The sequence below is a fragment of the Heloderma suspectum genome, chromosome 12 (assembly GCF_057233095.1).
Source record: "Heloderma suspectum isolate Gila_16-S chromosome 12, 16-S_ref, whole genome shotgun sequence".
Lineage (NCBI taxonomy): Eukaryota > Metazoa > Chordata > Lepidosauria > Squamata > Helodermatidae > Heloderma > Heloderma suspectum.
In genome coordinates this window covers 5,240,959-5,268,571 of record NC_139469.1, presented here as the reverse complement: position 1 = coordinate 5,268,571, position 27,613 = coordinate 5,240,959, and the positions used below count along the sequence as shown (strand labels likewise).

Genomic DNA, 27,613 nt, shown 5'->3' with positions numbered 1-27,613 from the left:
GTTCCTCTGCCTCTTCTAAACCCAGCTTGTACTTCCGGTAGTTCTCGGTTCGCGTACTGCTGAAGCCTAGCTTGTAGGATTTTGAGCATCACCTTGCTGGCATGTGAAATGAGCGCAATTGTGCGGTAGTTTGAACACTCTTTGGCGTTGCCCTTCTTTGGAATTGGAATGTAAACTGACCTTTTCCAGTCTTGTGGCCACTGTTGAGTGTTCCAGATTTGCTGACATATTGAATGCAGCACTTTAACAGCATCATCTTTTAGGATTTTAAATAGTTCGGCTGGAATACTGTCATCTCCGCTAGCTTTGTTGTTACTAATGCTTCCTAAGGCCCACTTGACTTCACTCTCTAGGATGTCCGGCTCAAGTTCAATGACCGCACTATCATGGCTATCAGGGACATTCAGATCTTTCCTGTATAGTTCTTCTGTGTATTCTTGCCACCTCTTCTTAATCTCATCTGCTTCTGTTAGGTCCCTGCCTTCTTTGTCCTTGATCATGCCCGTCTTTGCACAAAACGTTCCCTTGAGATCTCCAATTTTCTTGAAGAGATCTCTAGTCTTTCCCATTCTGTTGTTTTCCTCGATTTCTTTGCATTGTTCATTTAAGAAGGCCTTCTTGTCTCTCCTTGCTATTCTCTGGAACTCTGCGTTCAGTTGGGTATATCTTCCCCTTTCTCCCTTGCTTTTCGCTTCCCTTCTTTCGTGAGCTACTTGTAAAGCCTCATCAGACAGCCACTTTGCTTTCTTGCATTTCTTTTTCTTTGGGATGGATTTCGTTGCTGCCTCCTGAACAATGTTACGGACCTCCATCCATAGTTCCTCAGGCACTCTGTCTATCAGGTCTAATCCCTGAAATCTATTCCTCACCTCCACTGTATATTCATCAGGGATATGATTTAGGTCATACCTGAACGATTTAGTGGTTTTCCCGACGTTCTTCAATTTAAGACGAAATTTTGCAAGAAGGAGCTCATGATCTGAGCCACAGTCAGCTCCAGGTCTTGTTTTTACTGACTGTATGGAGCTTCTCCATCTTTGGCTGCAAAGGACATAATCTATCTGATTTCGATACTGACCATCTGGTGACGTCTATGTGTAGAGTCGCCTCTTGTGCTGTTGGAAAAGAGTGTTTGCTATGATCAGCGTGTTCTCTTGGCAAAACTCTATTAGCTTTTGTCCTGCTTCATTTTGTACACCAAGGCCATGCCTGCCTGTTATCCCGGTGATTTCTTGACTTCCTACTTTAGCATTCCAATCCCCTATGATGAAGAGGACATCTTTTTTTGGTGTTAGTTCTAGAAGGTGTTGTAGGTCTTCATAGAACCGATCAACCTCAGCTTCTTCGGCCTCAGTGGTTGGGGCATAGACTTGAATTACTGTGATGTTGAATGGTTTGCCTTGGATTCGTACTGAGATCATTCTATCATTTTTAAGATTGTACCCCAGTACTGCTTTTCCCACCCTTTTGTTGACCATGAGTGCTACTCCATTTCTTCTAAGGGATTCTTGCCCACAATAGTAGATATGATGGTCACCTGAATTAAATTCGCCCATGCCTGTCCATTTTAGTTCGCTGATTCCCAAGATGTCGATGTTCAATCTTGCCATCTCATGTTTGACCACCTCCAGCTTACCTGGATTCATTGATCTGACATTCCAGGTTCCTAAACAATATTGTTCTTTACAGCATCGGATTTTCTTTTCACCGCCAGACACATCCACAGCTGAGTGTCCTTTCGGGTTTGGCCCAGCCGCTTCACGCTTTCTGGCGCTACTTGGAAATACCCTCTGCTCTTCCCCAGTAGCATATTGGACACCTTCCGACCTGAGGGGCTCATCTTCCGGCGTCATCTCTTTTAGCCTTGTGATACGTTCCATGGGGTTTTCTTGGCAAGAATACTGGAGTGGGTTGCCATTTCCTTCTCCAGTGGACCACATTTTGTCAGAACTCTCCGCCATGACCTGTCCGTCTTGGGTGGCCCTGCACGGCATAGCTTATGGCTTCACTGAGTTACGCAAGCCCCTTCGCCACAACAAGGCAGTGATCCATGAAGGGGCAGAAGCATACTAATTAATAATAATAATATGTTCTGCTCATGTTGAACCCTAGAGCCTTTATTATAACCAGATTAGCTGAATCACGCTGCAGTCCTCATGCACCTTGACCCTAGAAGAAAACCTCCTTGAATACAGTGTGTTTCTTAGTTTACTCCCGAGTCCAGAGCAGACACACGCAGCCTCGGGCGGTCCGTCTCCGGGGGAGCGCTTTCGCCCGTGGGAAAGAGTTCCGCCCGCGTGACTTCCATTCCTGGTTTTGCCTGAAACAAGCCGCGAAGTTGCCGGGGGGGCGGCAAGACCTGGATCCGTCGCGGCGGGCCGCGCCTCGCGCCGCCCCCTCCTAGGCGAGCCCTCCGCGGGGCGCGCTGGCCGCTTGCCGCTCGGAGGCGGCGCCTGCAGCTGCCAGCCTGCCCCTGCCCCTGCCCGCCTCCTGCCGCAGGCGCCGAGAAGGAGAGTCGGAGCACTGCCGGGCTGGGCAGGCCGGACGCCGCTGCGGCTGGGCTGAAACTGGCAGGCGCGCGGGCGGAACTGACCCGCGCGCCCGGAATGCGCGGGGCGTCGGTGCGCCTGTGGAGCTGGGGGAGGGGCGCCGCACCGCCTCTTCCCAAGCCGCCTGCCCCTTTCTGCAGGGGGGGCGCCCGTTGCAGCCGTCCCGCCGGCAAGACAGGCAGGCAGCCCCCTTCCCTCCCGCCCCCGCCCTTTTGCGCCAGCTGTTTTTCTCCCTCCCCCCCCCTCTTTTCTGTTTGCGCACAGCCTGGCCGGCCCAGGTGTCCAGGGTTCCGCTAGAGCCGGACCGCCCGCTCCCTCCTTAGCCTCGCTCGCCCTGCAGTCCGATACGCAGAAGCAAGTCCCGCCGAGTTCCGCGGGGCTTACTGCCCGGTCAGCGTGCGTAGGATTGCCGCTTTCGCCTCTGGTTTTGCTGCAGGAGGTGCAGAGAGGGAGCGGGAGCTTGGCGCTGCCAGAGAGCAAAAGCCCGCCTCGGCAGCAGCGGTAACTATAATCATCATTATTAATAGTCATAATCACAGTAACAACAACTGTGGGCTGGATTGACCGCCGCGCGCCCCCAGGTTGTGCACTGCAGAGGGGGAAGCCGGAGTGATGCAACTGGAGAAAAGGGAGGCAGAAGGGTGGATGCGTTGTTATTGTTGCTGTTTTAATGTGGCATCATCGCTGACGCGGGATCCCTGATCGCGCCCGCAGAGACGCTTCCCCCGCCATGATTTTCATGGGCAGCTTCTTCTTGCACCCGCAGCCAGCCTTGCGGGGCTGCGCGCCCTTCCTGGCCTGGGGCGTCGGGTGCATTGCGCACTGCAGCAGCTCGTGCTGCGCATCCCGCCGGAGCCTGCGGGTCCTGGTCGACATGGACGGGGTGCTGGCGGACTTCGAAGGAGGCTTCCTGAAGAAGTTCAGGGCCAAGTATCCCGAGAAACCCTTCATCTCCTTGGAGGATCGCAGGGGCTTCTGGGTTTCCGAGCAGTACGGCCAGCTGGAGCCGGAGCTGAGCGTGAGTCAAACTGTCCTTCTGCTACCTGTGTGCAGCGGTGCCTTACGAGGCGCAAGAGGACCAGCCGCTGCCCCGAGGGGCTTACAGTCTCTAATGAAACACCAAGAACACAACAGAGGAAGAGGGGGGAAATGCAGGAGGGGTAAACAAGGGACAGATAATAGCAAGTACTATTGTTAATCATAAATAGTATTCCTATTTATGATTAACGCTTCCAAGCCTTTTGTTTCTCCTTCATCTTCACAACAGCCCTGTAAGGCAGGACACTCTTATTCACATTTTGAACATGGGAGAAATGAGGATGAGAGGTAAGTGACTTGTCCGATGGACAAAAGCAACCCAATATAGGAAGCAAAATACTGCCTCCTACATTTCTTTGTCCAGTACCAGTTCTACCACTTGGGAGAGTTTCTCATATTGTGTGTGTGTGTGTGTGTTTTAGTCAGAAGCAATTTCTTAACGCCATGATAGTTATGGAGTACTCTAGAACTGTGATCAAAGTTTAAAATGCAGGCCATTTGAAGAGTACTAAATTTCCATGTTACCACAATATTATTTATTTATTTATTTATTTATTTAAACTACTTATATACCACTTGATATCGGAAGACCTCTAAGCCGTTTATATAAGAAATACATAAAATACAATATAAAGGCAACATAAAATAATAAAATACAATATCCTGCATTCAAACTGAGCATTGCCTCCTTTTAATATCTTTTAAAGTAGGAAAAATGAAGTGTGACATAAGCTAGTGCCAAAGTGTACTCTGAACACCCCACAAACTCAGGCAAAACAATCTTTCACACTGGCCCTGTTTTCACGATCACGGCAGGAGAAATGAGCCGCCATGGCTTATTTCCCCTGCCATGCATGGCAGAGCAGGGATTTGCATAATTACTCTCACTGGCGCAGTTTGCTGTGCAGTGTGAACCCAGTGAGGGTGGCTTGTTGCCATGCTTAACGAGCCACCCCAGAACCCTAAAATAGCCCATGTTTCCCCCTCCGGCAAGCCATGTCGCCCAGGTTCAGATGACATGACAAGCTGAGCCCGGGTGCGTAATTAGCAAATGGCTCCCTGGCACGCACCAGCATGTGCCGTGGCTTAAACAAGCCCCTGTAGCTTGTTTAAGCTGTGGTGATTGTGCAAACCAAGTTAATGTCAACAATACTGGGCTAGTTGGACCAAGGGTCTGACAGCTTCCTATATTGGTAGGGGAAACAGCGGCACCATTCCAGCCATCATGAGGGAGATGAGAAGGAGAGCAGGGCCATTTCACCGGCTCTGCTAAAATAATTACCTTTTTCTCCTCTTCCCTCCTCATTCCTTTTTCCTTGTTTGTTGTGTCTTTTTAAATCATAAGCTGCCAGGCATGGACTGTCACGTTTAGTTGATTATATGTAAGCTGCTCTGGGAGCCTTTTTGGCTCAGGAGCAGCATAAAAATACTTCCAATAAATAAATAGACTGTTATGTCCCCCCCACCCCCCCTTGCAGGAAAAGGCAATCAGCATTTGGGAGTCGAAGAACTTCTTCATAGAGCTGGATCCGCTACCGGGTGCTGTGGAAGCCGTGAAGCGGATGGCCAAGTTAGAAGAGTGAGTACACAATCATAGCTATAAACCAATCTCCCCCAACCTGGTGTCCACCAGATCTGTTGGACTACAACAACCAGTATCCCCTAGCCAGCAGGCTGGGAGTTGCAGTCTAACACATCTGGAGGGCACCAGGTTGTGGAAGGCTGGTGTAGTATCTAGCAGGAGATGTGCTGGGTTGCTGTGCGTGGCACCGTCTTGCATGGGGCTGCAATCACTTGCCACACTGTTCTTCCTGAGGGTGCAATCTCTCAGCAGCCCTTGTTCCTCTGGCTAGTGGCAAGGGCCAGATTGTACCTCCCTTCAGCTCTGCAGTCCCAGGGTATCTGCTGCTGTTTGTTTTTTTATTGATTTTCATAGATTCGTTGTATCTTTGAATTTTTTTCTCTTAACTGCTCTGGAAACATTTTATGCTGACAGTTCGGGATGCAACTTAACAAGTAAACGAACATATTGGGGTGCAGTCCTGTGCACACTTAGTCAGGAATAAGCCCCATTCAGCTCAGTGGGATTTACTTAAGCAAAAGCATTATTTAAGCATTAAGGGCCTTCTCTGCTGTGGCACCCCAGTTGTGGAATGTCCTCCCCTTGGAGGCCCGATTGGTGCAGACGTTGGTTTTGTTTTGGCACCAAGTTAAAACATGGCTTTTCACCAAAGCCTTTGAGGGCTAATTGAATTCCCTAACGTTGCACACTGTTTTAACAGTTTAATTGTTTTAGATTTTCTAATTGGTATTAGCTTGTTTAATGCTTTAATATGCTTTTAGCTGTTCAAATTATTTATTGCTTTATAGTGTTTAAATGGATTTTATCTGTATGCCACCCTGAGATCTTAATGATATACGGCAGGATACAAATGTTTTAAATAAATAAAAAAATTAAATAAGCATGCATAGGATTGTGTTGCTAGGTTTAATTTCAGTAGGAAAGCAGGACTGTGCTGAAGGCCTCAGAGAAAAGGTGGGTTCTGAGAAGGGAAAAGAGGTGGGCAGAAGGGGGAAGCACCCCGCTCCCACCGACTGCTTCTCCTCTGGGTATGCTCTTGCAAATTCCTGCCTCACACATTCATACTAGGGGAGCTGGGAATCCTGCGTTCAGCACACAACCTCTCGTTTCAGCCTCGGTGTAGGCACACATTCTTTGCTTGTAAAAGGTCTGGTGCAATCTCTAGTGACAAAGAGCAGAAGGAGCAAGGCTGAGAAAGAGCTGCCCATAATGCTAGAGATGCTCCCAACCAAGGCAGATGGTCCTGGGATAGACAGATCAATAATCTCGCTCTGTCTAGGGCAGCTCCTTACATTCATGCATGGGGCTCTGAGCTTTCCGCAGGAAGGCCGAACTGCAAATGTGATAAATAAATGGAATGGTGGATTGTTCTCTCAATCCCTCTCTCTCTCTCTCTCTCTTTTTTGCGGTAGGACGGATGTCTTCATATGCACGAGTCCCATCAAGAAGTACCGCTATTGCCCGTATGAAAAGGTAATTGCTATATATGCACATACTGCAATCAGTGGGAATTAATTTATTCCCTTCTGAACACAGGGAAAGGGGCTCCATACAGCCTCTTACATTCCAGAAACACAGTACTAGGTACAAGCAGTGCCAAGCAACCGTCCAGACAACCTTTTCCCTGTGTGTGCGCTCAAATTTATGCATGCATACACAGAAATCCTCCCATACAATAAGAAGCAGCAGCAGAGCCTGGCGGAACAGGAAGGCCTCTGTTCTCGCTTCCTAGAACCCCATCTGATAACCATCCTCTTATTGTCACAGAGCGGAAAGGAGCAAGCGTCCTGCATCAGGAAGAGTGAGAGCCCTTCCAGGCCAAAGGCCTATCTAGTTCAGCATTCTGTTCCCACAGTGGCCAACCAGCTGCCGGTGGGAAACCCACAAGTAGGACATGAATGCGATGGCGCCCTCCTGCTTGTGTTCCCCAGCAACTGGTATACAGGGGCGGGGCCGGCGTCAAGGTTTGGCATGTTCAGGCAGCTGCCAAGGGCCCACACCCCAGCAGGAGCCCACTGACAAGAACCCCCTGGAGTTGTTCCTCCTCTTCACCATCACAACCTGCTTGTTCACCTGCCTCTCGCTCTGGCCCAGACCATGGTGGTGGTGAGAAGGTGGAGCAGGAGATGTCACTGCCTGCTTGCTCCCTGGATCTCTGCCTGTTAAGCAAGCAAGGGGTAGCAACGATGGGAAAGAGGACGAGGAGCAAGAATAGCTGGTGAATATGGCAGTGAGCAGGCCGACTCGCTGAGGCAGGGGGGCCCTTGAGGGTGGGTTGCACGAGGGCCCTCAAAAACCTGGAGCCAGTATGGTACAGAGGCCTTCAGTCCTGGAGGTGATATACAGCCACCATGAGTCACAGCCACTGGTGCTCTTATCCTCTGTGAATTTGTCTAAACCCCTTTTAAAGCCATTTAAGTTGATGGCCCGTCGCCTTGGACTGAGCCCTGGCACTGAGAACACATCCTGGGGCTAAGTCTAAAAGCCCCAAGCAACTTGGGGCTAGGTTACCTTAGGGACTGCCTCACCCCTTATGCCCCGTTCATCAGAGGGAGCACCTCTGAGGGCGCCGCTTGCTGCTGAAGTTCACCTCAGGCGCACTCGCAGTAGAGAGAGCATTTAGCGTTGCCACACCCTCCTTCTGGAACGCTTTACCCGCCGACATGAGACAGGCCCCCCAGTTTGGACATCTCCTTAAAACTCATCTTTTTACAGAGGCTTTCAAAGCGTAGCCCAGCCAGCTATGGTCTGTAGCACACAGCAGAGTGTGCGGTTTTATTCCTGATTAATTTGTATTGTGTTATTTTTATTATTACATTTATGTCATTGTATTTATGTTCACTGCTTTGATACCTTTGTGGGAAGCAATATATAAATCTGAATAATAAATAAATAAATGGAAAGTCTCCCAAGTCTTGGCTCAAAATTAAGCTCTACTTCCCTCTTTGCCTAACGGTTTTATTGGGGGGGGGGGAGTGTGGTTTGCTGCTATCCCAGTGCAAAAACGTCTTTCCCCACTCTCTGCACCCAAACTGTTTCTTCCACTGTTTCCTCTTCCTCTTCTGCTTTCCAGTATGCCTGGGTGGAGAAGCATTTGGGCCCAGAGTTTCTGGAGCAGATTATTCTCACACGGGATAAGACAGTGGTCTCTGGAGATCTGCTGATTGACGACAGACCTGATATAATAGGTAAAGAGGTCAGCCTCGGGGAAGTCCATCAAGGGCTGGCGGGCTGTGTGCGTGTGTGCATAATCCCATATCCACGTTCCTAGGCATAAGCCCTATTGAACTCAGTGGGACTTGATCCTGAGTAGACATGTATAGGATTGCACTGTCAAGGTGGCGATCCAGCCGCTGGTATGTGTTGATTATTATAATATACAGATCTCTGCCCATTGTTACTGTGCTGTAAGTCAGTGCATTTCTTATGACATACTTCAGGTCACTTTGGGATTATTGGCATGTAATATACACAGGGTGGTGTCTATGTTACAAAAATGAAAAGTTCTGCTCCAAGAACACAGGCAACAAAATCTATAACTCTATAAGAGAGCCAGTGTAGTGTAGTGGTGAGAGTGACGGACTGGGAGCCGGGAGATCCGGGTTCTAGTCCCCACTTGGCCATGGAAGCTCACTGGGTGACTTTGGGCCAGTCACAGACTCTCAGCCCAACCTACCTCACAGGGTTGTTGTTGTGAGGATACAACGGTGAGGAGGAGGAGAATGTAAGCCGCCTTGAGTTCCTTGCGAGAGGGAGAAAGGCGGGGTATAAATGCAATAAATAAATAAATATAACCTGTACAACTATGCAAATTAGAGTTCCCCAACCACAATTTTGGTTTTTGAGATTTGACCAGCTGTTGTCCAAGTTGCTCAAGCTTATCATTATACCCGTGAGGGCTAGAAATTTCTTTTCTTCTCAGGATCCTAATATTCTGCTGCTACTACCAGATTCCATATTTACAGGATTGAAAAAATTGAAAAATTTCCAGCCGTGGCATCACAAGGCCGATCTCCTGAGGTGTTTTGTTTACTCTGCCTTCCAGGAGCTGAGAGGAGCCCCAGCTGGGAACACATACTCTTCACGGCCTGCCACAACAAGGACATGGAGCTCCCGGCTCCGCGTCGCAGGCTGCACTCGTGGGCCGATGACTGGAAGTCCATCTTGGATAGCAAACGGGTGCTGTAGAGCCAGGCCCATTAAAAGTGTTTCCTCAGCGTGCCCAGTGAGGGGCAGGGTCTACTTGTAGGCCTGAAACACACATATAGACATCCCAGGCAGAAACAGGAAGGGCCATGTCTCCAGTTTTGGCTCTTCGTGGCTCACAACCTAGTAGACATGACACAAAAGGAAAAAGTAATGGGGAAAGTAGAGGAAAGTAGACATTGAAACAGCTGTGGGGTCAGAAACAAGAGCAGAGAAGCCCCAAGACGGCCCTAGTCTGCTAAGACAGGCACAAAGCTACCTGTTGTAGGGCATGGAAGTAACAGACATTCCAGGCCGTCTAAAAACAGGTTGCATTTGCCAAACACTCTTCTTGTGCCTCACTGTATCTAGCCCAATGACATCTTACCCACTGGTTAGACTAGTCAGGGGCCTTCCCAAGCCCTGTTTAGCTTTCTATCTGGCTCCCACAAAGATGGCAGCCGTCCTTCACCTCTGCTCCCAATGGACCTGCTTCCATTTTCAGGACTGCAGTCATGTTTGTCTCAACAGGACACTTAAGGAAAAGAAGTGTTCTGGGGCACAAGCCTGCCTGGAAGCCATCACCTCTTTGACTCCAGATTCTGATTCGAAATCCAAAATGTGTGAGTGAGCTCAGTGCCATAGGTCACTTGTGAAGGAAAGGCATTCTCCATGCCCTCAGAAACATCCTCTGTGTTGTTACTTCAGTTTGTTCAAGATGGTGTCCTGGCAACAAAACCAGGTTACAGAGCTGAGGCCTGGTGAGGCCTGGTTCCTGTTAAGTCATCCTTTCGGCTCCCGGCTGGACCTTCACTCAGTGTAAGGCCGAACCGACCACCCTTCTGAGGAGAGAAGGCCTTTGGGGTGGTTGGTTGGTCTGGGCCAGACTTCCCTGGCTGGGGGATGTTGGGAATTCTAGTCTGGCACATCTGGAGGGCATCAAGTTGTGGAAGGTTGTGTTAATTCTCACAAACAACAAATGACAGGGTCAACCTGTATGCGGCCTGTACTACTTCTTTGTTCAGGTGTAAATCCACACGACTAAAAGAGCCTCATACCTGTATCATCCCCCACCCCCCATATCCCTCCACATAGAAAACTAGCATGACAGTGAGAAAGGTTCCAAACCTGGCCTGCTACTTTTCTGTGTGGAGGAGTTTGTTTGTTTATTTATTTATTTATTTATTTATTTTACAGCGGAACCCTCTGTCACATGAGCCCCACACCCTGAAGTGGTACAGTCCATAAACAGGCGGATCATCTCACTGTGCTGTCTGGGAGAAGTAGATCGTAATAGCTTTGCCTTGGAGCAAATGTTCCAGAACATTCTTCAGATAGGGTGTCAGTCAGACAGGGCTGGCCCAAGACATTTTTCTCCCTGAGGCAGAACAGTGGGTGTCCCCCGCATCATCCAAATCAAGGTGCATAATACCCAAAGCCAGCCACGTTATTTTGACACATGAGGCAGAAAAATCTCACAGCCACTTCTCCCCTGGCAGTAAAATTACAATAGTGACAAATTAAATAGCTAACAATTTCCTGCCCTTTAACGACACCCTCAATCTGCAGCCTGAGGCAGCCGCCTCACCCTACCTTATGGTAGGGCTGGTCCTGCAGCCAGATGAACCTGAGGGGCATTCATCCACAACAATGAGCTGAGCCCCATCTACGCCCAGCCGCTAAAACCTTTCTTAGGGAAACAGTAGCCTTCCAGTGGAAAAGCTTTATAGTTCCCGAAGGAAACCATGACTAAAGCTAAAACAAAAATGTTCACAAATTGAAACTTCGCAGAATTTCAGAATTAATTTAGTTTTATGAATGTCCAACATTTTCAAGTACTGCTTTTGAAATCTGATGGATCCCTTAAATTAAAAAAGAGATCTTGACTTGGCAATGAATTTTAAAGGCAATGGCGACCAATATCAATGTGTTCATAATCTGACACCGTCTCTCTTCCCCTGTCTTTTAAAATCCCGAAATCTAGCAGTTTCCATAACTGGTAGTGTTGAAAAAATAAATATGAATGAGAATCAATTTGGATTTTTGTGAGCAGATTCAAGCGAGAAGAATTTGTTTGAGGCCTTGAGGCTACAACCCTGTACGCATTTACCTGGGAGTAAGCCCCACTGAACTCTGTTTGGACTTACCTCTGAGTAGACATGTATAGGATTGTGCTGTTAGTTCCTCAGATCCAATTTATCTCTAACCCTGGACATCTTTTGAAAAATACAGCATGCAAGATTGACAGCATATACAGTCAGGGGGAGCGTGAGCTAGTGAGGAGGGCAGGGGGAGGGTCGTCTTGGAGCTTGCCCTAAGAGCTCCATTCAGGGACAGCCTAACTTAATGGGCTGTATAGGCAGCTGCCTAGGGCGGCAGAATTCCAGGGCTCCCAGCATCTCCAGTCCTAACAGTGAGCATCCCATAATTGACAACATGTGTGTCTTTGGGCTTCTCCACATTTAGCAAAAGTCCTGCGGCATCACCAGGACTTTGTCTTCCAGAGTCTTTGCAGGTTTAACAACTCATGCTCCCCCGCACCTTGTTTTTGCTGGTTTCCTTCCCATATGTTTCATGTATACCACCAGCAGATGGTGCAGTTTTATTGCGTGATTTAGATTTATTACAGCATTTTCAAGGCTCCTTCACACAGAGGTTATGTAGCGTGATCAAAATCGGTTACTCGCTGAAGTTTGCGGGTCCTTTTCACAATGTCATCATCCTCCAGTGCCTCTCCCACCATTTTTTGTTTTCTTTATTCCACCGTTAATTTAACTCACCAAAAATGTAGTAACAAATACACACTGCTATCAAAGAGCTGGTATATTTTCGGGATACTGCTATGTCGCTGTCACGTTGCAGCGCTTTCTGCTGGCTGTATAAATGGAACATACGGAACTTCCCCACAAAGGAAGCTGCCCCCCAAAAAGGGGGAGGAAAGGGGGCGGTACGTGTATTTTGCTGGTTGTAATCCCGGAAAGACTCCGCAAGAAGAAAGCCAGATAAGGGTGCGGGATGTTTGCTGTAATGTAGAGAAGCCCTCAGGGTTTTATAAAATGGCAGATTCCTGCTTGAAAACAGTGGGAGATGCATTGGAGGTTGATGACGTCGTGAACAGGACCCATGAACTTCCGTGAGTGAACAATCATGAGCGCGTGATAAATGCTTCATGTAGAGACGCTCTTAAGGGCTGGGTTGTGCGAGGCAACTTAGAAATACGGGGATTGTCTTACAGCTGTGTTGAGTAGCTTTGCCCAAGTTTAAGTCTCTACTTTAAGGAGGACCTTGGCCGTCATATGCCGAACTGCAGGTGAGCAGAGGCATGATCAACCGTGGTCTTCAAGCATCAGCAAAGAAGGAAATCTCTGGCGAAAGCAGACAGACTCTTCTTCATTAATTCCACATCAAAGTGGAGTAGCCTGGTGCAGGGCAGTGAATATCAACATTTTCTTGCAAGTCTCCCCTGTAAATAAGCAAACAGCAACAACTCTTTCCTGTTAGGGTTGTCATCTTTTCCACTGGCCCTTCCTAACAGCATCTTGATCTGGAGCCATGGAGATGAAATATTATTTGCTGCAAAATGAGCTATGGTGAAAAGCACAGCAGCAAGGTGCTGGGAGAAAAGTTGGCAATACTGGGGGAACAATGGGGAGGGGTATCTTCCAAATCTTTTCCTCCAAGCCTTGTTCTTCAGATTCCAAAATCAGCCGCCAGAGGGTGATATGTGCAAAGATATCCTTTCTTTTTCTCCCAAAAATGTATGCTGGGATTAACAGCACAACCACCAAGCCGCTTTCTGAGAAGTCCTGCCTCCATGTCAGGAGCTTCCACAGAAACATTGAGGGGTGGAAATGGGAAGAGAAATCCCCAGACTACTGGCCCTATGACTACCTAATGCTTTAAGGCAAGCAGTGCATTACTACTAAGAAGCTGTACTTTAGAACATACTGTTTAGAGATGGGAATGGTTGAGTAAGGTTCTTTATTGACTGGAAAACTAGCAGCAATGGCTGGTGTTTCTAGTCCCTGAACTGCTACCAAGTACATCCTTAAAGATCCGATGAAACATCATTGTACTGGGGTTGTCTTCTCAGGAACAAATTATTAGAAGCTTTTGGAGATTTTGGAAGAAACAACACATTTAACAGTGAATATCTCACAGCACTGAAGACTAGCAATTACCAGCATTGTGCCCCACCCGCTAAAGGCAAGAAGTTGAAGGGATAACTTTCCTTTTCCTCCCAGAAGCGTAGCTGTAGACAACTTAATTTCTCTTGCATAGTTTGGAGAATTCATTAATTAACCTTGAATCAGTATTCCATGGCATCAGAGAAGCTCAGCAAATCACTGCCAGAGGCTTTACACAACACAACCCCTTAGCACATTTCATTTTTGGAGCAATGTGGTATTGTTTCAAAATGGACAGAAACTTGATTTGTTATTCTCATGAATCTGGCCTAATTGAACTTTTGCTTGCTGTACATCTGTCTTGAAATGTTAAGAATCATTGTAAACAGAGCATCAAAACTTGGATATAAAACTGCTCAAAATTAAGTTTATTCATATCAGCTCTGAACCCCCTTTGCTGGCAAAGGGTCGACGTGGGTGAAAACCTTGCACGTTTTAAACAACTAAAGGCCAGGTTCACACATACATGTAAATCACTTAGTCAACACTTACTGACTTGCAGCTGATTGTATGACCTGATTGCGTCAAGCAGGATGGTGCTTGAGGTCATGCAGGGTAATAGGAAAGTTCTGTCTCTGTTCTTTGATCTGTGGTGGGTTGTACACACATATGAGGAGCCACTTAATTCACTGAGTGATGACTATTCATGTAAGAACTGGTATAATTACTCCTTCTAATAGCGAACTCAAGGAGTGAGTGCCGACGGCTGTGTAGCCAAAACAGCCGCTGAGAAACAAGGAGGCACTGTCAAAAGCAGAGAGCTTCGGCTATTGGGCGGTATAAAAATGAAATAAATAAATAAATAAAATCAGCATGCTTGGAGAAACCCAGATGTTTGCAGAAGTACAGAAAAAATTACCAATCTCCCCACAAGCCTAATGAGGACTAACCAAGCTCAATAGAAACAGTACGTCGAGGGTCCTGTTGGTAAAAAACAAACCAGAAAATGGGGGTAGGCATGGAATGAAATGGAGTGCCTTGCAAAAGGTGTGGCTTGCTGGCTGGAACCCTGAAGAGGAGCATTTGTGCAAGGAAGTGAGGATACACTGCAACATTTTGTTACAGAGGCCACTTGTTTCTGCCTATTCAGTAACATAAAAAAACAGAAATGCAACCTCACATTTTCTACTGGTCCAAAATGAATCCCATATCCCCCCATTAGGTGGCGCTACATGTGTGCATCCCAGAGATTACTGGATTTAGTAGATCAGGGTGGGATCTGGAGTATTTTTCTGTTGCTGTTCTGTTCTTTTCAGAGAGAGGCCATAAAGTTCTTATCTAGCTTCCTGACTGGTATGTCCTCCAAGTCCTCCTTGCCCCTACAGTACCAAGACAAAAGAAGATGATACACAGTAATCACCAGAAACTTCTGGAAACTTAAAGGATTGTAGGACAACTGCACTTTAAAAGGGATTAAGAAATTGGAGTTCCATGGATTTGGTCCTTCAAGGGGCACAGAGTGATCTTGGAGGCGGGGGGGGGGCACTCACGTGGTGCCAAAAACAGGACAAAGGAGGGACAGATTTGCATAAAGGGCACATATGCTCATTTATGTGCACAGACGCAAATTTAGAAACGATTGCTATATTTAAATAGGAATACAGTATATCTCACCATACTGGGAGGGGCCATGTGCTCTCTCATTGACAGAGCCCCTGCTTTGCAAGCAGAAGGTCCCAGGTTCGATCCCCGGCTTCTCCAGGTAGGGTGAGGAAAGAATCTGGCCTGAAACCCCGGAGAGCTGCTGCCAGTCAGTGTCGACAATACTGGGCTAGATTGCCTAATGGTCTGACTTGGTATAAGGTAGCTTCCTATGTTACTGGGGAAGACTGACCAGGTGCCCTGCGTACCTGCTCCAGGGCCAGTGTCAAGGGTAGGCATGGTTGGGCAGCTGCCAAGGGCCCACACCCCAGCAGGGGAGCACTGACAAAAGCCCCCTGGGCTTGCTCCTCCTCTTCACCTCTTCATCCAGACCAGTGTGGTGTAGCAGCTAGAGTGCTGGACTGGGAGTCGGGAGATCCGAGTTCTAGTCCCCATTCGGCCATGGGAGCTCACTGGGTGACTTTGGGCCAGTCACAGGCTCTCAGCCCAACCTACTTCACAGAGTTGTTACGAGGATAAAATGGGGAAGAGGAAGATTATGTACATCACCTTGGGTTCCTCAAGGAGGAAAAAAGGGGGGATATAAATGTAATAAAAAACCTGCTTGCTCACCTGCCTCTTGCTTTGGCCCAGACGATGGCGGTGGTGAGGAGGAGGGGCAGGAGATGCTGGTGACAATGGCAGTGGGAAGGAAGACTCACTGAGGGAGGGGCCCCACTGAGAGTGTGGTGCCCAAAGGCCCTCAAAAACCTGTAACTGGCACTGTTAACACCCGTCTTGAACTCCCTGGCTCAGAGCTAGACACAGTATTTTGGATATGGTCTGACCAGTTACCGTCCGTTTATGTATACTGCACCATCCTTGTGGGCAGCGTTTAATGGCAAAAGGAAAGGCCCTTGCCTCAAGGAGCATAAAACCTTGTGAATGAAGCCATGCAAACTATCGTGCTCTTAAAAATAGCATTAGCCCTTTCTGCTGCAGCATCACAATTTTGGCTTGTGCTCAGTCAGTGCACATAATCCCCAAATGCAGGCGTTTCAGCAGCTTCAGTTTATCATTCAGAAATTCTGCACAGCTGTCAAAGGCAAAGGAACCCATCCTCCTTTGTCACTGGTTACCCCGACTTCCCTACTGAGAAGCAAGTTTGTAAAAAAAACAACAACAACAACCAGCAGAGGGGTGCTTGAACGTGCATTTTATTCATGACTCTATAGGTGCACGTAAAATCAGAAAGGCTGAAATCTTACGCATATTTACCTCAGTGAACTTGGTGGGATTTACATGTATAAAGCTCACAGCGTCAGTAACATTTGCAGACATCTCTCAGGAGAAAAAAAAAATCCCCTTAAGAAACGTGTTTGTGGAAATGGTAGGAAGGTCCTACAATTTGTGGCATCCGTGTCTCCCCTTTTTCCACTTCAGACACTGACAGATCCCGAAGTTGACAAATCCTCCACTTCCCCTACCCAAACACACACACACACACACACAAACACACCTTTTTCATGTTTCCAATGACAGCCTGCAGCCAGCCGAATCTCAAGTAGGGAAACTTTGGAGCCCTTTGACGTCAAGGAGAGTTTGGTCAGCTCTGTTCCCTTGCTGGGGGAACAGCCCATGCCCTCGGAATTTTCAAGCCTTTGGCGGCTGAATGAAATTGGCAGGATTCTAGGGCCGCCTGAAAGAAGGGGTTGTTTTCGACCTTCAGCAGGAGCCAGGGAGCTGAACAGGCATAGAATTGAGCTTGGTTATGTCTCAGTGGAGATCTGTTCCAGCAAAAGCCACCGCCAACAGGGTGGAGGAGATATAACAACCTGGATATACAGCTAGGAACCTCGGTTATATTTATCAGAGCAAGATTCTGGGGGTTGGACTCAATGGTCTTATAGGCCCCTTCCAACCCTACTATTCTATGATTCCCAAACACCCTGATTTTAATTTTTGGATTATGATGGTGTTGCCAACAATGATTTTGGTGTAAGGAAAGGTTTGGCGCTTTTTAAAACTCGGTGGGGGACAAAGGACATGATAAAGGGGGACATGATAAGAGGTTTATAAAACTGTACATAGTCTGGAGAAAGTGGCTAAAGAGAAGTTTCTCTCTCTCCTCTCCCATAGCACTACAGCTGCGCATGTGTGTCATCCAACAAAACTGGCAGTAGAATCAGGGCAGGCACATAAAGCACAGTTCATTTATGGAACTCGCTAAAAAGCACACAGCTGAAATAATTAAAACACTGGACTCGAATATGTGTGCAAAAGTCATATATATGTGATCATGTGTATCTTGCAGGAAACCCAAATGTACAATGCTTAAAAACTAATGGACAATATACTGCAAGAAGAGATCCAACAACTCATGAAATAAGAGGCACTGAATTCAAATTCTACCAGCATCCAGTAATAGCCCATTTTGCTGAACTTCATGAGTTGCTACCAATAAATAAACAAAGCTCTTCCTCTGTATACACCATTATTTCAAGTCTTTCATGAGAAGAACCCACAGCTGCCTAAAAGTGAAGATAGTCTTAAAACGCCTTGTCAAATATTCCTTTGTTCCCTCCAATAAACCTGAAAGCTTGTAAGTCACCAGCTCAAGTCTACTGGCTTCTATTTGCCTGCCAAGTTTGGGGAAGGCTGTTGTACCTTGTTTGTATGTGTGTGTGCAATGTGTGAGCTGTGTGTTTGTATCTCTGTGTGTGTGCCTATGCCAACCCATCCAGGCCTTTTGTATACCCTACTCTTCAAAAAACGCTATTTATTTATAATCAATAAATGCAGTCTGAAGAAGGAACTAGCTCTTGCCAGGTTTTAGTTAATTTCTTCGACAGTTTTTGATGGTAGACTAACTAACTAAGATACCTGATCATTTATGGCAGAGGTGCAGAACCTCTGCGGTCCCCAGAAGACCACATCCCATTTTCCAGGACTGCTGATTGTTTGGTGTTTGATTGTTTGGTGTTTGATTGTTTGGTGTTTTTCCAGGACTGCTGATTGTTTGGTGTCTCTTGTGCAGGTTTTTCCCATTGCAAAAGGTTGAAATTTTATGCATTTGTCATTGTGGATCAGATGAAGTTTAAGTCTTTCCCAATTCTTTGTTCAATTGCTCCTTGACACAAAGTATAAGAGAAAAAACTTATTGTTGATTGGTTAAAAAATGGAGCTAATTGGTCAGTTTGCCAGAAGATTTTATTTTTATTTTGCTTTTTGAACCTCAAGATTTTGAGATGCACTGCTATTTTCTTAAGGACACTAGCCAAGGTATGTGCCAGATTTTAAATGGCAAATGTAAAAGACTGTACTGGAGAAGCCTGACTGTTAATCATTTCAATGTTATATTTGTATGTTTTATCCTCAGTTTGGCTAACAGTTTGTAATTTTATATTTAGGTTGAATCTGGAAATCTTGGATTTATTAACCATTTTTATTGTTCTATCTTTAATTTGTTTACCTTCTGTTTCATTTATAACAGACTGGCTATTTTTTCTGTTTACACTGTGATAATCTAGAGTTAGAAACAATAAACCCAAACTGAACAGCGAATGAAATAAATAATAAATAAACAAAAAGAATGCACAAAAATTTGACAAGGAGTAAAATACAACTTAAGTCCTAGAGTAGTCTCATTGAAATGAATTGGCGTTTATCCAAAACATCTCGGCAAACAAAAATGGGGGCCAAATGGGAGCTGTGATTTACCAGAGACAGAGGCTGGAAAATTGGGCTTACTCTTAGTGAATAGGAAGAGTGGTGTGAGTTAGCAGCCATGCATTAAGTATGACTCCACCCAGCCCACCGATGCACACAAAGACAAGTAGTGGGAAACATCGTCTTGTACTGATCCACCGATAAGAGCACACTTGGAAGAGGCCCTTTTCACGTCATCGGTCAAGTCCATGAGGAATGGAGGCCTCTCCAGTTAATCATTGAAGCTTCCAACAGAGCAATACAAAGAAGATGGCGCATTCCCAGAATTAACCTTTTGCTTTTCTAGTTTCTGGATCTTGGGGTCACTGGGTTTGGGCCTACTGAACGACAGCTAGGCTGCAAAGATTCAGGGCACGCTGCCAACCTGACCTCTGTGGGCCTTAAGCTAATAATGACTCCCTATTGATTAGAATACATATATCTTATCTAGCGGTGCTTTTATTTTCGTCAGAGTGTATTTGTTTCATCATTCCCTAAGCAATGCTAATTGCCAGTGGCAATTAAGATAAGACAGATAACCTTTGCAAGAGCTGAGCTGTGAAATGTCTGCAAAGCTCCTTGCAGGAGCTCCTCTGCATCAGTTAAGACTGGCAAAAGTGCTGTGAAATCAGGAGCACCTTGGCAAGCTTGTGTGAAAACTGTGCTTCAGTTTGGAAGATGTCATCTGCTAGATAGGTTGCCTGGTTTCTCTCCTAATGGGCAGCATCCTCCAGATACCTCCAGCCTGCCCCACTTGTGCTCCTTCGGTGTCTGCCGCTGCAATTGGTATGCTGGAGGAGCAGATGGATGTGTGGGTTGATCCAGCAGGCATTCATACCTTTTGGATCTGGGTTCAAGCCCTGAGAAATTCAGCACTCTTCATATTTCTGCAGTTCCTTATCCTCAAATGTGCCCTCATGTAGTAAAACAAAGTATGCTTTCTCATACTGAAAATCAGCAGTCTCTCCTTGAGCCTTGTACCTCTAATACAGAGAATTCTCACTTTGCAGTGAGATCCTCACTTTGTGGTGGGATTTCCCTGTCAAATAATGAACGTTTATGCTTTAACATGGCGATCCTCTGCCTGTTCACTCAGAAGTAGGTCTCACTTTGTTCAGTGGGGCCTACTCTCCAGTGAGTGTGCATAGGATTGCAGCCAGGTAAGTAACTTCCCCACCCACCCCCTTTTCATTCAGAGTCTTTTGGGACAGTCTGCTTTCATGTTGGCGACGACAGTGTGGTGTAGTGGCAAGAGTGTTGGACTGGGAGCCGGGAGATCCGGGTTCTAGTCCCCACTCGGCCATGGAAGCTCCCTAAGTGACTTTGGGCCAGTCACACACTCTCAGCCCAACCCACCTCACAGGGTTGTTGTTGTGAGGATAAAATGGAGAGGAGGAGGATAATGTAAGCCGCCTTGGGTTCCTTGCAAGAGGAAAAAAGGCGGGATATAAATGCAATAAACAAACAAACAACAACAACAACAGACTGGCTTCATGCAGGTATTTCTAGGGTGCCTCTTAGAGCACAGCCCTCGTAAGGCAGCAAACCCAAGATGCATTAAGGGTGCAGTCCTACGGTCCCTGGGAGAGCGTCCCAGTTTGTACAAGCCTCCATTTGTACACGCCCCGATTTGTACAGGCACCCAGAGGCAGAGCGCAAGCCAAGCAAAGGACATCTCCTCATTCCGGTCAGGCAAACTGGCCATGACAGCAAGGAGGGGATGCAGCTGGGCTGGGGGGAGCCAGGGGTTGACGGTGGGCCTGGGCCCTGTCAGATGCCCAATGATGCTGAGCCCTGATGCCAGCACTGGTCCCAGGGTAAGATTTCAGGTCCAAGGGAGCGACTTGCCAGGCCTGAGGCCTGGCTGCCTGCCAGGCCTCATTTTAGAAATTAAGTGCCAGATTGCTCTGTAAACGAAGAACATGTAAACACAACCAAATTCGCTCTTCGTTGAACACAAAGTACTGTTGCATTTTCCTCATTTTGAGATACGCTTGCGCTTGAGTTCTGCAGTAGAACATCTGACCCACTTACGTCAGCTCGACTATGAGCAAGCACCCCCTTTTTTTAACTACGCCCCACTCCTGCAACTACAACAGCAACTTCCCATGCAGAAAAAATAAGTAAGTGATGCTTTTGTCTATAACTTTCTGTCCATGCTAAGGGAAGAAGCTTCACCTCCCAAATTTGGCTGTGCCAAGTTGCTATGAAAGGCTCAGGAGCAAGGGCAACAAGGAGAAAATATATGGCAACCCTAGGAAACACAGTCCGACCACAATGGTGGTGGTGAGCCTAACAACCTGATATATATTAAGGTTGCCCACTGACCAGAAAAATTGCCTGATGTGCTCTTCTGCCTTTAACAGCAACTTGATTTGCAAAAATCAACACAGGGAATTTTCACAGCAAGAGCTATCGTCAGAGGCACATTTGGCGAGGACACAAGAGAGGGCCCTCTCAGTGGCTGCTCCCAGGCTCTGGAACTCCCTGCCAAGGGAGGCTGGCTTGACCCATTTATTTATTTATTCAGTGGAGGCTGGTGGCTCCGAAGTTAGTGGGGAGGTTTCAGTCGGAGCAATCAGGAGGCAGGATGCAATCTGCGCTCAAAGTCCATACATTTCCGAGCCTGCAATGTGATTTATGGACCCCCCCCCCATGCGTTCAACAGCATGTGTACATTTGAAAAATGTGCATGAAAAAATGCATACTTTTGAAAAATTTGCACAAATATGCTTCAATCAACGGGAGAAGAATGTGTACATTTCAAGATGCACCCAGCTGATGCGTACATTTGCAAAAATATGCACAAAAATACACATGGATTTTCACGTGAAAAGAAAAAAATCAAAGCTTGCAATCTGATACGGGGGTCGAGTCAGAATGAGCTCTGAGATGGAATTTGGAGAACTTCAGTGAGCTTATGTTTTGCTGATTTGTATATCCCTACCCTAGGTGATGGACCTTTGGTCAGATCCGGCAGCTCTCTCCTTATGTCCCTGTTTTTTTCCAGGAAAGCAAGTCCAATCGAATTCAACAGGATGCACTGCCAAATACTGCTCTTCAGAGGACAGCACGCATGTATGTAACAGCAGCATGTGTTCATACCTGGGGCCTTTAGCAGTGGGGAGTTGGAGGGGACTTTCCAGAGCTCCGTATTTCCGAGAGAGGAGAACTCACAGCTCTTGATTTACCAGCATACCTACTGCAGGTGTTAAAAACACGAAGGAAAGATTCACATACGTTTTAACCCCCAGGACTTTAAAGTGAGTGCTGGACGCACAACAGGGTTGTTGACTTTTTCACAGAACTATTCCCAAGCTTTGCAAAGTTGCTGTTTGATGCTGGGGGAAAGGTGACCAGCCGCTGATGAGCCTACAGCCTTGTAAATATTTCACTCCAGTAGCAACCCAGGAGGAAAAGAGGAATTTGTTTTCCAGGGGCACGATCAAATCCAGCGTTCGCCTGCTCCAGCTGTCCATGATAAGACGGAGAGTTCCTATTTCCAATCCCCTGTTCCTGTTTTTTGCCCATTGGAAAACATATGAAAACATATGTGCTCACTAGGGATGTCGTGGGAGTCCAGTGGACTCCACCCCCACTCAGCCTTCCGGACAGACACCAGCCTGTAGACTGCCACTACTTACCCACCCGTTTGGTCCCTGGACGAGCCACCAGGCTGTCCACAGGCGCCCAGCGAGTGGTGTGCGGCTGCCCAACCGCTCCGCGAGCCATGTGAAAATGGCAGCTCGTTGTTTTACGTGAAAGGCCTTTTACACAAATGGCAGCCATAAAGCAGCCATTTACGCAAGATTCCAGGCAGCTCACTGAGGGGTCGGGCAGCCGCTCACCGGGTGCCCGCAGACCGCCTGGAAGCTCGTCCAGGGAGGTGAACAGGGGCAGGAAAGAGGCGGCAGCCTGGCAAGCAGCACACGGGGCGGGCACAGGGTGGTCCGTTCATCCCTAGTGCTCCCTTGACTGTGCATTTCTCAACTCATTCTTCAGTGAGCTAAACTTCTCAAAGTTAAATCCTTGGGTGGGTCTGGATGCATCATCGCCATAATCATCATCTTATATACTGCCTTTGAGGGCCCAAATGAATGTCATTAATCTTTTCCCAATAAATGAATAGTGCTAGTGTGTGTGTGTGTGTGTGTGTGTATAATCTACTTCATAAAAGCAATTCTCCTCAGTCCAATAGCCTAACTAAAACAACAGAAATAATAAGTAGCAGCTCTGAAGACCGCATCCATAAAGATGCGGTGACAGCTCCTCCTCCCTCAGCTGTCACCAGCACCAGCCATTCCAGCAGGCTGTACTGACTGAAGGGGATGAAAGGGCACAGTGAGGCCATTCCACCAGCACGGCTGAAAGGCCGCTTAATTATTTTCCTCTTCCCTCCCCATTTGTTTTGCCTTTAGTGCCGTGTCTTTTTTGATTGTAGGCCTGCAGAAAAGGGCTGTCTTGTTTTACTGATACGTTCTCCTTTTGGCTGAGAAGCAGGATAAAAATACTTCAAACAATTAAATAAAACAAATACAAGCAGCACCATATTCACTTAAAAGCAGATTGGAACAACCAGGGCTTTCAGGCAAATTTAGAAACAACCAAAGGAGTTGCCTACATCAAGTAGGGGGGGAGTTCCAAAGGGATGGGGCCACACCAGAAAACACCCTGTCTCTTGCGCCTGCCCGCCTATTAGATCTTAATGGTGCACTAAAGAGGCATAGGAGCAGGGCCAGTTGGCAACCCTACATGTTCAGCGAGATCATGGAGGAACTGTTCTGGTAACAGTTATCCATGCCTCGGTTACATCACGGTATGTGGTTTCGTGAACACATCACCCCAAAACTGAAAGATCTGCACTGGTTGCTAATGGTTTTCTGGACTCCATTGAAGGTGTTGGTTTTAGCCTTCAAAGCTCTAAACAGCTTCGGGCCTGGCTACCTGGTCACCTGTCTCAGTATGAGCCTGCTTGGTTACTAAGATCAGCACGACAGGCCTTTTTGAAGACACCCTCGCTCGCAAAGTCCCCTTGCCAGACACACGAGAAACGGCTTTGTTTTGCGTTGCTTCCAAACTCTGGGACATGCTCCCTTTGGAGTTGTGACTGGTCCACACTCTCTCTCTGTTCAGCAAGGGAGTCAAGACACATCTTTTAACTTGGCTTTTTAAATCGTTATTACAGTTTTTAGGGCACAATCCTAAGGGGAAAGTTGGCTGCCTCCAAACCCAGAGGCAACCAACTATTCAATGCAGGGCGGGCGGAGTGTGGAGGGGATCTTCTGTGCTCTGGCCGCCCTGCATTTGTGGCTAGATGGCAGATTTTGGCTGTCTAGCCAGGGTGCCTCAGAGTGGTGGGGGGAGGCCGGACAGCGCATAGGAAGCATCGTAATGGTGCTTCTGCTGTCCCCCCGCCTCCCAGGGCCACCCCCTTTTTGTCTGTTCCGCACTGCTCTTGCAAGCCCAGAGCCGGGGATCAACTGCGATGCCTACGAGGCAGGGGGGGGGCGGGGAGTCGGTTTTCTGGGAACCGACCTCAGAGCACTGGCTCTGAGCTCAGTTCTCAGAAAACAAAACTGCACCCTCAATGTTGTTTTTAATGTTTTACTATATTTTTATTTTAACTTTTTGTAAAACAACTTACTTGATCCCAAAAAGGTGATATAGAAAAAGAATAAATAAATAAATTTATAAATAAATTTAACTGGTACAGAACGCGGCGGCTCGCCTGATTAAAGGCAGCCGCCGGCGAGATCACATCACTCCAGTGCTGAAGGAGTTGCACTGGTTACCAGTTGTTTTCCGGGCCAAATTCAAGGTGTTGGTTTTGACCTTTAAAACCCTATATGGTTCCGGCCCAGCCTATCTTAAGGAGCGCCTCCAGCAGCACCAGACAGGCCGCTTAACAAGATCAGCCTCGGATGGCCTTCTCTCTGTCCCATCAGCCAGGACAGCTAGACTGGTGGGGACGAGGGAGAGGGCCTTTTCTGTCGTGGCCCCCACTCTGTGGAACTCCCTCCCTAGGGAACTCCGCCATGCCCCCTCTTTAATGAGCTTCCGTCGTGCATTAAAAACGCTGTTGTTCAGGCAGGCATTTGGGGTGGGTTAGGGTATTTTAGAAAATGTTTTTATTGTAGAATTTTATTGTTTTAAACTGTTTTTATTGTATGTTGTACATCGCCCAGAGTGGCTGGGTGACCAGCCAGATGGGCGATTAATAAATTTAATAATAAAATAAAAATAAATAAATGATCAAACAGCGTTGAATATCAACCTCCAGATAATGAACCATGAATTCAAAGATAAGAACATAAGAAGAGCCCTGCTGGATCCGACCAAGGGTCCATCTAGTCCAGCATTCTGTTCACACAGTGGCCAACCGGCTGTCGACTGGGAACCCACAAGCAGGAGACGAGCACAACAGCACCCTCCCACCCATGTTCCCCAGCAACTGGTGCACATAGGCTCACTGCCTCTGATACTGGAAGTAGCACATAGCCATCAGGACTAGTGGCCATTGATAAACAACCTCAGATGTCAATACAGTTATCGATTAAACCAACATTTGCGCGATCGGTGAATATCTAGGGAATATTCCTCATCAACATTTGCAGGGCGAGAATTCAAGAAGTGGGTGGGGAAAGAGAAAATTGATTTCTGTTGCAACGGTAACCCACTATTGTAGTTTTTCCTCTTCTCCTAAGAGACTAGCTGAGGCTGGCAAACTGTCATCAGAGTTCACCACTCAATACATTCTTACTCAGCGTTGTACAGTTGTGGCGTAACTTCCCAAGCCTGTTATGTATACACTGCAGCCCCGCAGTAGAGATAAAGATAAGAACGAAGCCGTGGGGTGCGATAAGGCCCTGGTGCTTGCTCTCTGTGCAGACACAAGCTCACAGAGCAGGTATTTTTACAGTCCGAAGGGGGAACCTGGGGTGTTTAAAGAGGAGGAAAGGTGAAAACCATCTGTTCTACCAGGGAGGAGTACGTGAAAGGTCACAGCAGGTAGGGGGCTAAAGGCAGGCTCCTCCGGGGATCAACTCCCCGCATGAGGTGCTTTAGCGAGGAAGGAGCGCACTGGCTTGGGAAAGGATTGTAAACACACGAGTTTATCTGCCCCGGGATACAGCTGTTATCAGCTTCCAGGAACCTCAAGGCCACCAGGAATTGACTGTGAGGAAGGGAGGAGAGATACCCAGGCATGTATGCCAACGAATGAGCCATCTTTCCTGAAGGTTGGGAATGAGATTGTGCAGTGCCAGCCTCATGTCGCTCGACGTGGGCAACGCTCAGAAACAACGACAAAATAACACGAGGGGTAGAGGGCGGCAAGTGACCCAGGATCTCCCACACTAGTGACCTCGGCCTTTGCAGACTGACAAAGGCCCAGCTCTAGCTGCAACATGGGACCCACCTTGAATGTTTTTATGGCGTTGTTTTTGGAAACGTTTGATCTACCTCATGACTGCAGAACTTGGCATCCTCCCACCGAGCTGGACAAGGTTGCCCACCGGTCATGTATGATGGATCCTTGATAGCGAGCCATGTTCATCTCTGCAGGCCCAGGCAGATGGAAAAAAACAGAAGCCTTCTGAAGCCCTTAGTCGTCCACTAATCTCATACGTGGCTGGTGGGCTGTTTTCAGTTTGGGATGTAGGTCACAAGTTGTACATGCCTGCCCCATCTAATCTGCTTGCTATAATTTATTTCTTCTCTATCATTTTCCTTCTCTGTCTTTTGCCCTGGGGCAAAGCCTCTTGGGTCGGGTCGCAACCTAGGCCCCAAACCAAAAGTAAACGACGGATATCCTACAGAACAACTGCACTGCAGCTTATATCACTCCCTCGAATGTCAAATGCAGGTGGTGAGTGCCGACAGGTTTGAAGCCAAAATTGAGGCCACTGAGAAACAAGAAGTGGGTATCAGCACGCTCGCGAAGGGAAACCTCAAGCTTTGCAGAAGTTGTTAGAAACACACAACAACCCTTAAGCCCCCGTCCCCCAACACACACAAAAACAGTCCAATGAGAAGTGAGCATGCTCAGGAGTTGCAAGGAAACATGGAACGTTGAATGTTGGGGTGACGGACTGGAATTTCCTCGTTGAGCTTCTTGCAGTTTATGTTTATCTTGTGGGAGGGCACCACTCCTGGTTAAGGATGTGGGTACAAGCAGAATGAGAGCCTGAAGTTCTCCAAATTCCACCTCAAAGCTTGTTTCGTCTCATGTCCCTATCGGATTTCAAACTTTGCTTTTTCTTTTCACTTGAAAACCCGTGCATATTTCCAAATGTACGCATCAATGGTGCACAACTTTGAAATGTATGCATTCTTCCCCCATGGATTAAAGTGTGTTTGTGCACAATTTTCAAAAGTACACATTCTTTCATGCACATTTTCCAAATGTACGCATACTGTCAAACACAATTTTCTTTGGTCCCCTAATCACATTGTGAGCTCAGAAATGTATGGGTTTCAACCACAGAATGCATCTGAGTTCATGTTCGGTCAGGAAGGTGTGAACCCAGTAAATCCTGATCAAAATTGAACTGAAACGAATTTCTCATACATCCCTAGTCCTGCTAGAGGGTGGTGATGCATCACAATATTTTGTTCCATTCCCACATTTTATACATAGAAGCTAAACTAGACATTATTATAGGGAATGGTAAGTTGGCTATGAGAATAGCTACCCCTCTTCTCTCTCCAGTGTCTCTCCAGTAATGCTGGTAAAGGAAGATACTTTATATATGCCTCACTGCACATCCCAACAAGAGCCAGCC

The 27,613-nt window shown here is 47.2% G+C and overlaps 1 protein-coding gene across 2 annotated transcripts; it reads left to right on the top strand.

Annotated features, from left to right (window-relative positions):
• The first annotated feature begins 3,205 nt into the window (after nucleotides 1-3,205).
• On the top strand, nucleotides 3,206-11,386 carry NT5M (5',3'-nucleotidase, mitochondrial). Of its 2 annotated transcripts, XM_084818173.1 has the most exons (5): nucleotides 3,206-3,567; nucleotides 5,066-5,166; nucleotides 6,582-6,642; nucleotides 8,243-8,357; nucleotides 9,215-11,386. In XM_084818173.1, exons 1-5 carry the CDS (start codon nucleotides 3,280-3,282, stop codon nucleotides 9,355-9,357), a joined length of 708 nt encoding a protein of 235 aa, XP_084674299.1. In that variant the 5' UTR covers nucleotides 3,206-3,279; the 3' UTR covers nucleotides 9,358-11,386. The 2 variants fall into 2 exon arrangements, with proteins under 2 accessions (XP_084674299.1, XP_084674300.1); XM_084818174.1 differs by lacking the exons at nucleotides 8,243-8,357; nucleotides 9,215-11,386 and adding an exon at nucleotides 6,937-8,075.
• The last annotated feature ends 16,227 nt before the right edge of the window (nucleotides 11,387-27,613 follow it).

Bases quoted from the DNA above. Each gene is read 5' to 3' on its own strand.
- NT5M (XM_084818173.1), top strand. From the start codon at position 3,280: ATGATTTTCATGGGCAGCTTCTTCTTGCACCCGCAGCCAGCCTTGCGG. The intron at 5,167-6,581 runs GTGAGTACACAA...TTTTTGCGGTAG, and splicing joins CGGATGGCCAAGTTAGAAGA to GACGGATGTCTTCATATGCA. The intron at 8,358-9,214 runs GTAAAGAGGTCA...TCTGCCTTCCAG, and splicing joins CGACAGACCTGATATAATAG to GAGCTGAGAGGAGCCCCAGC.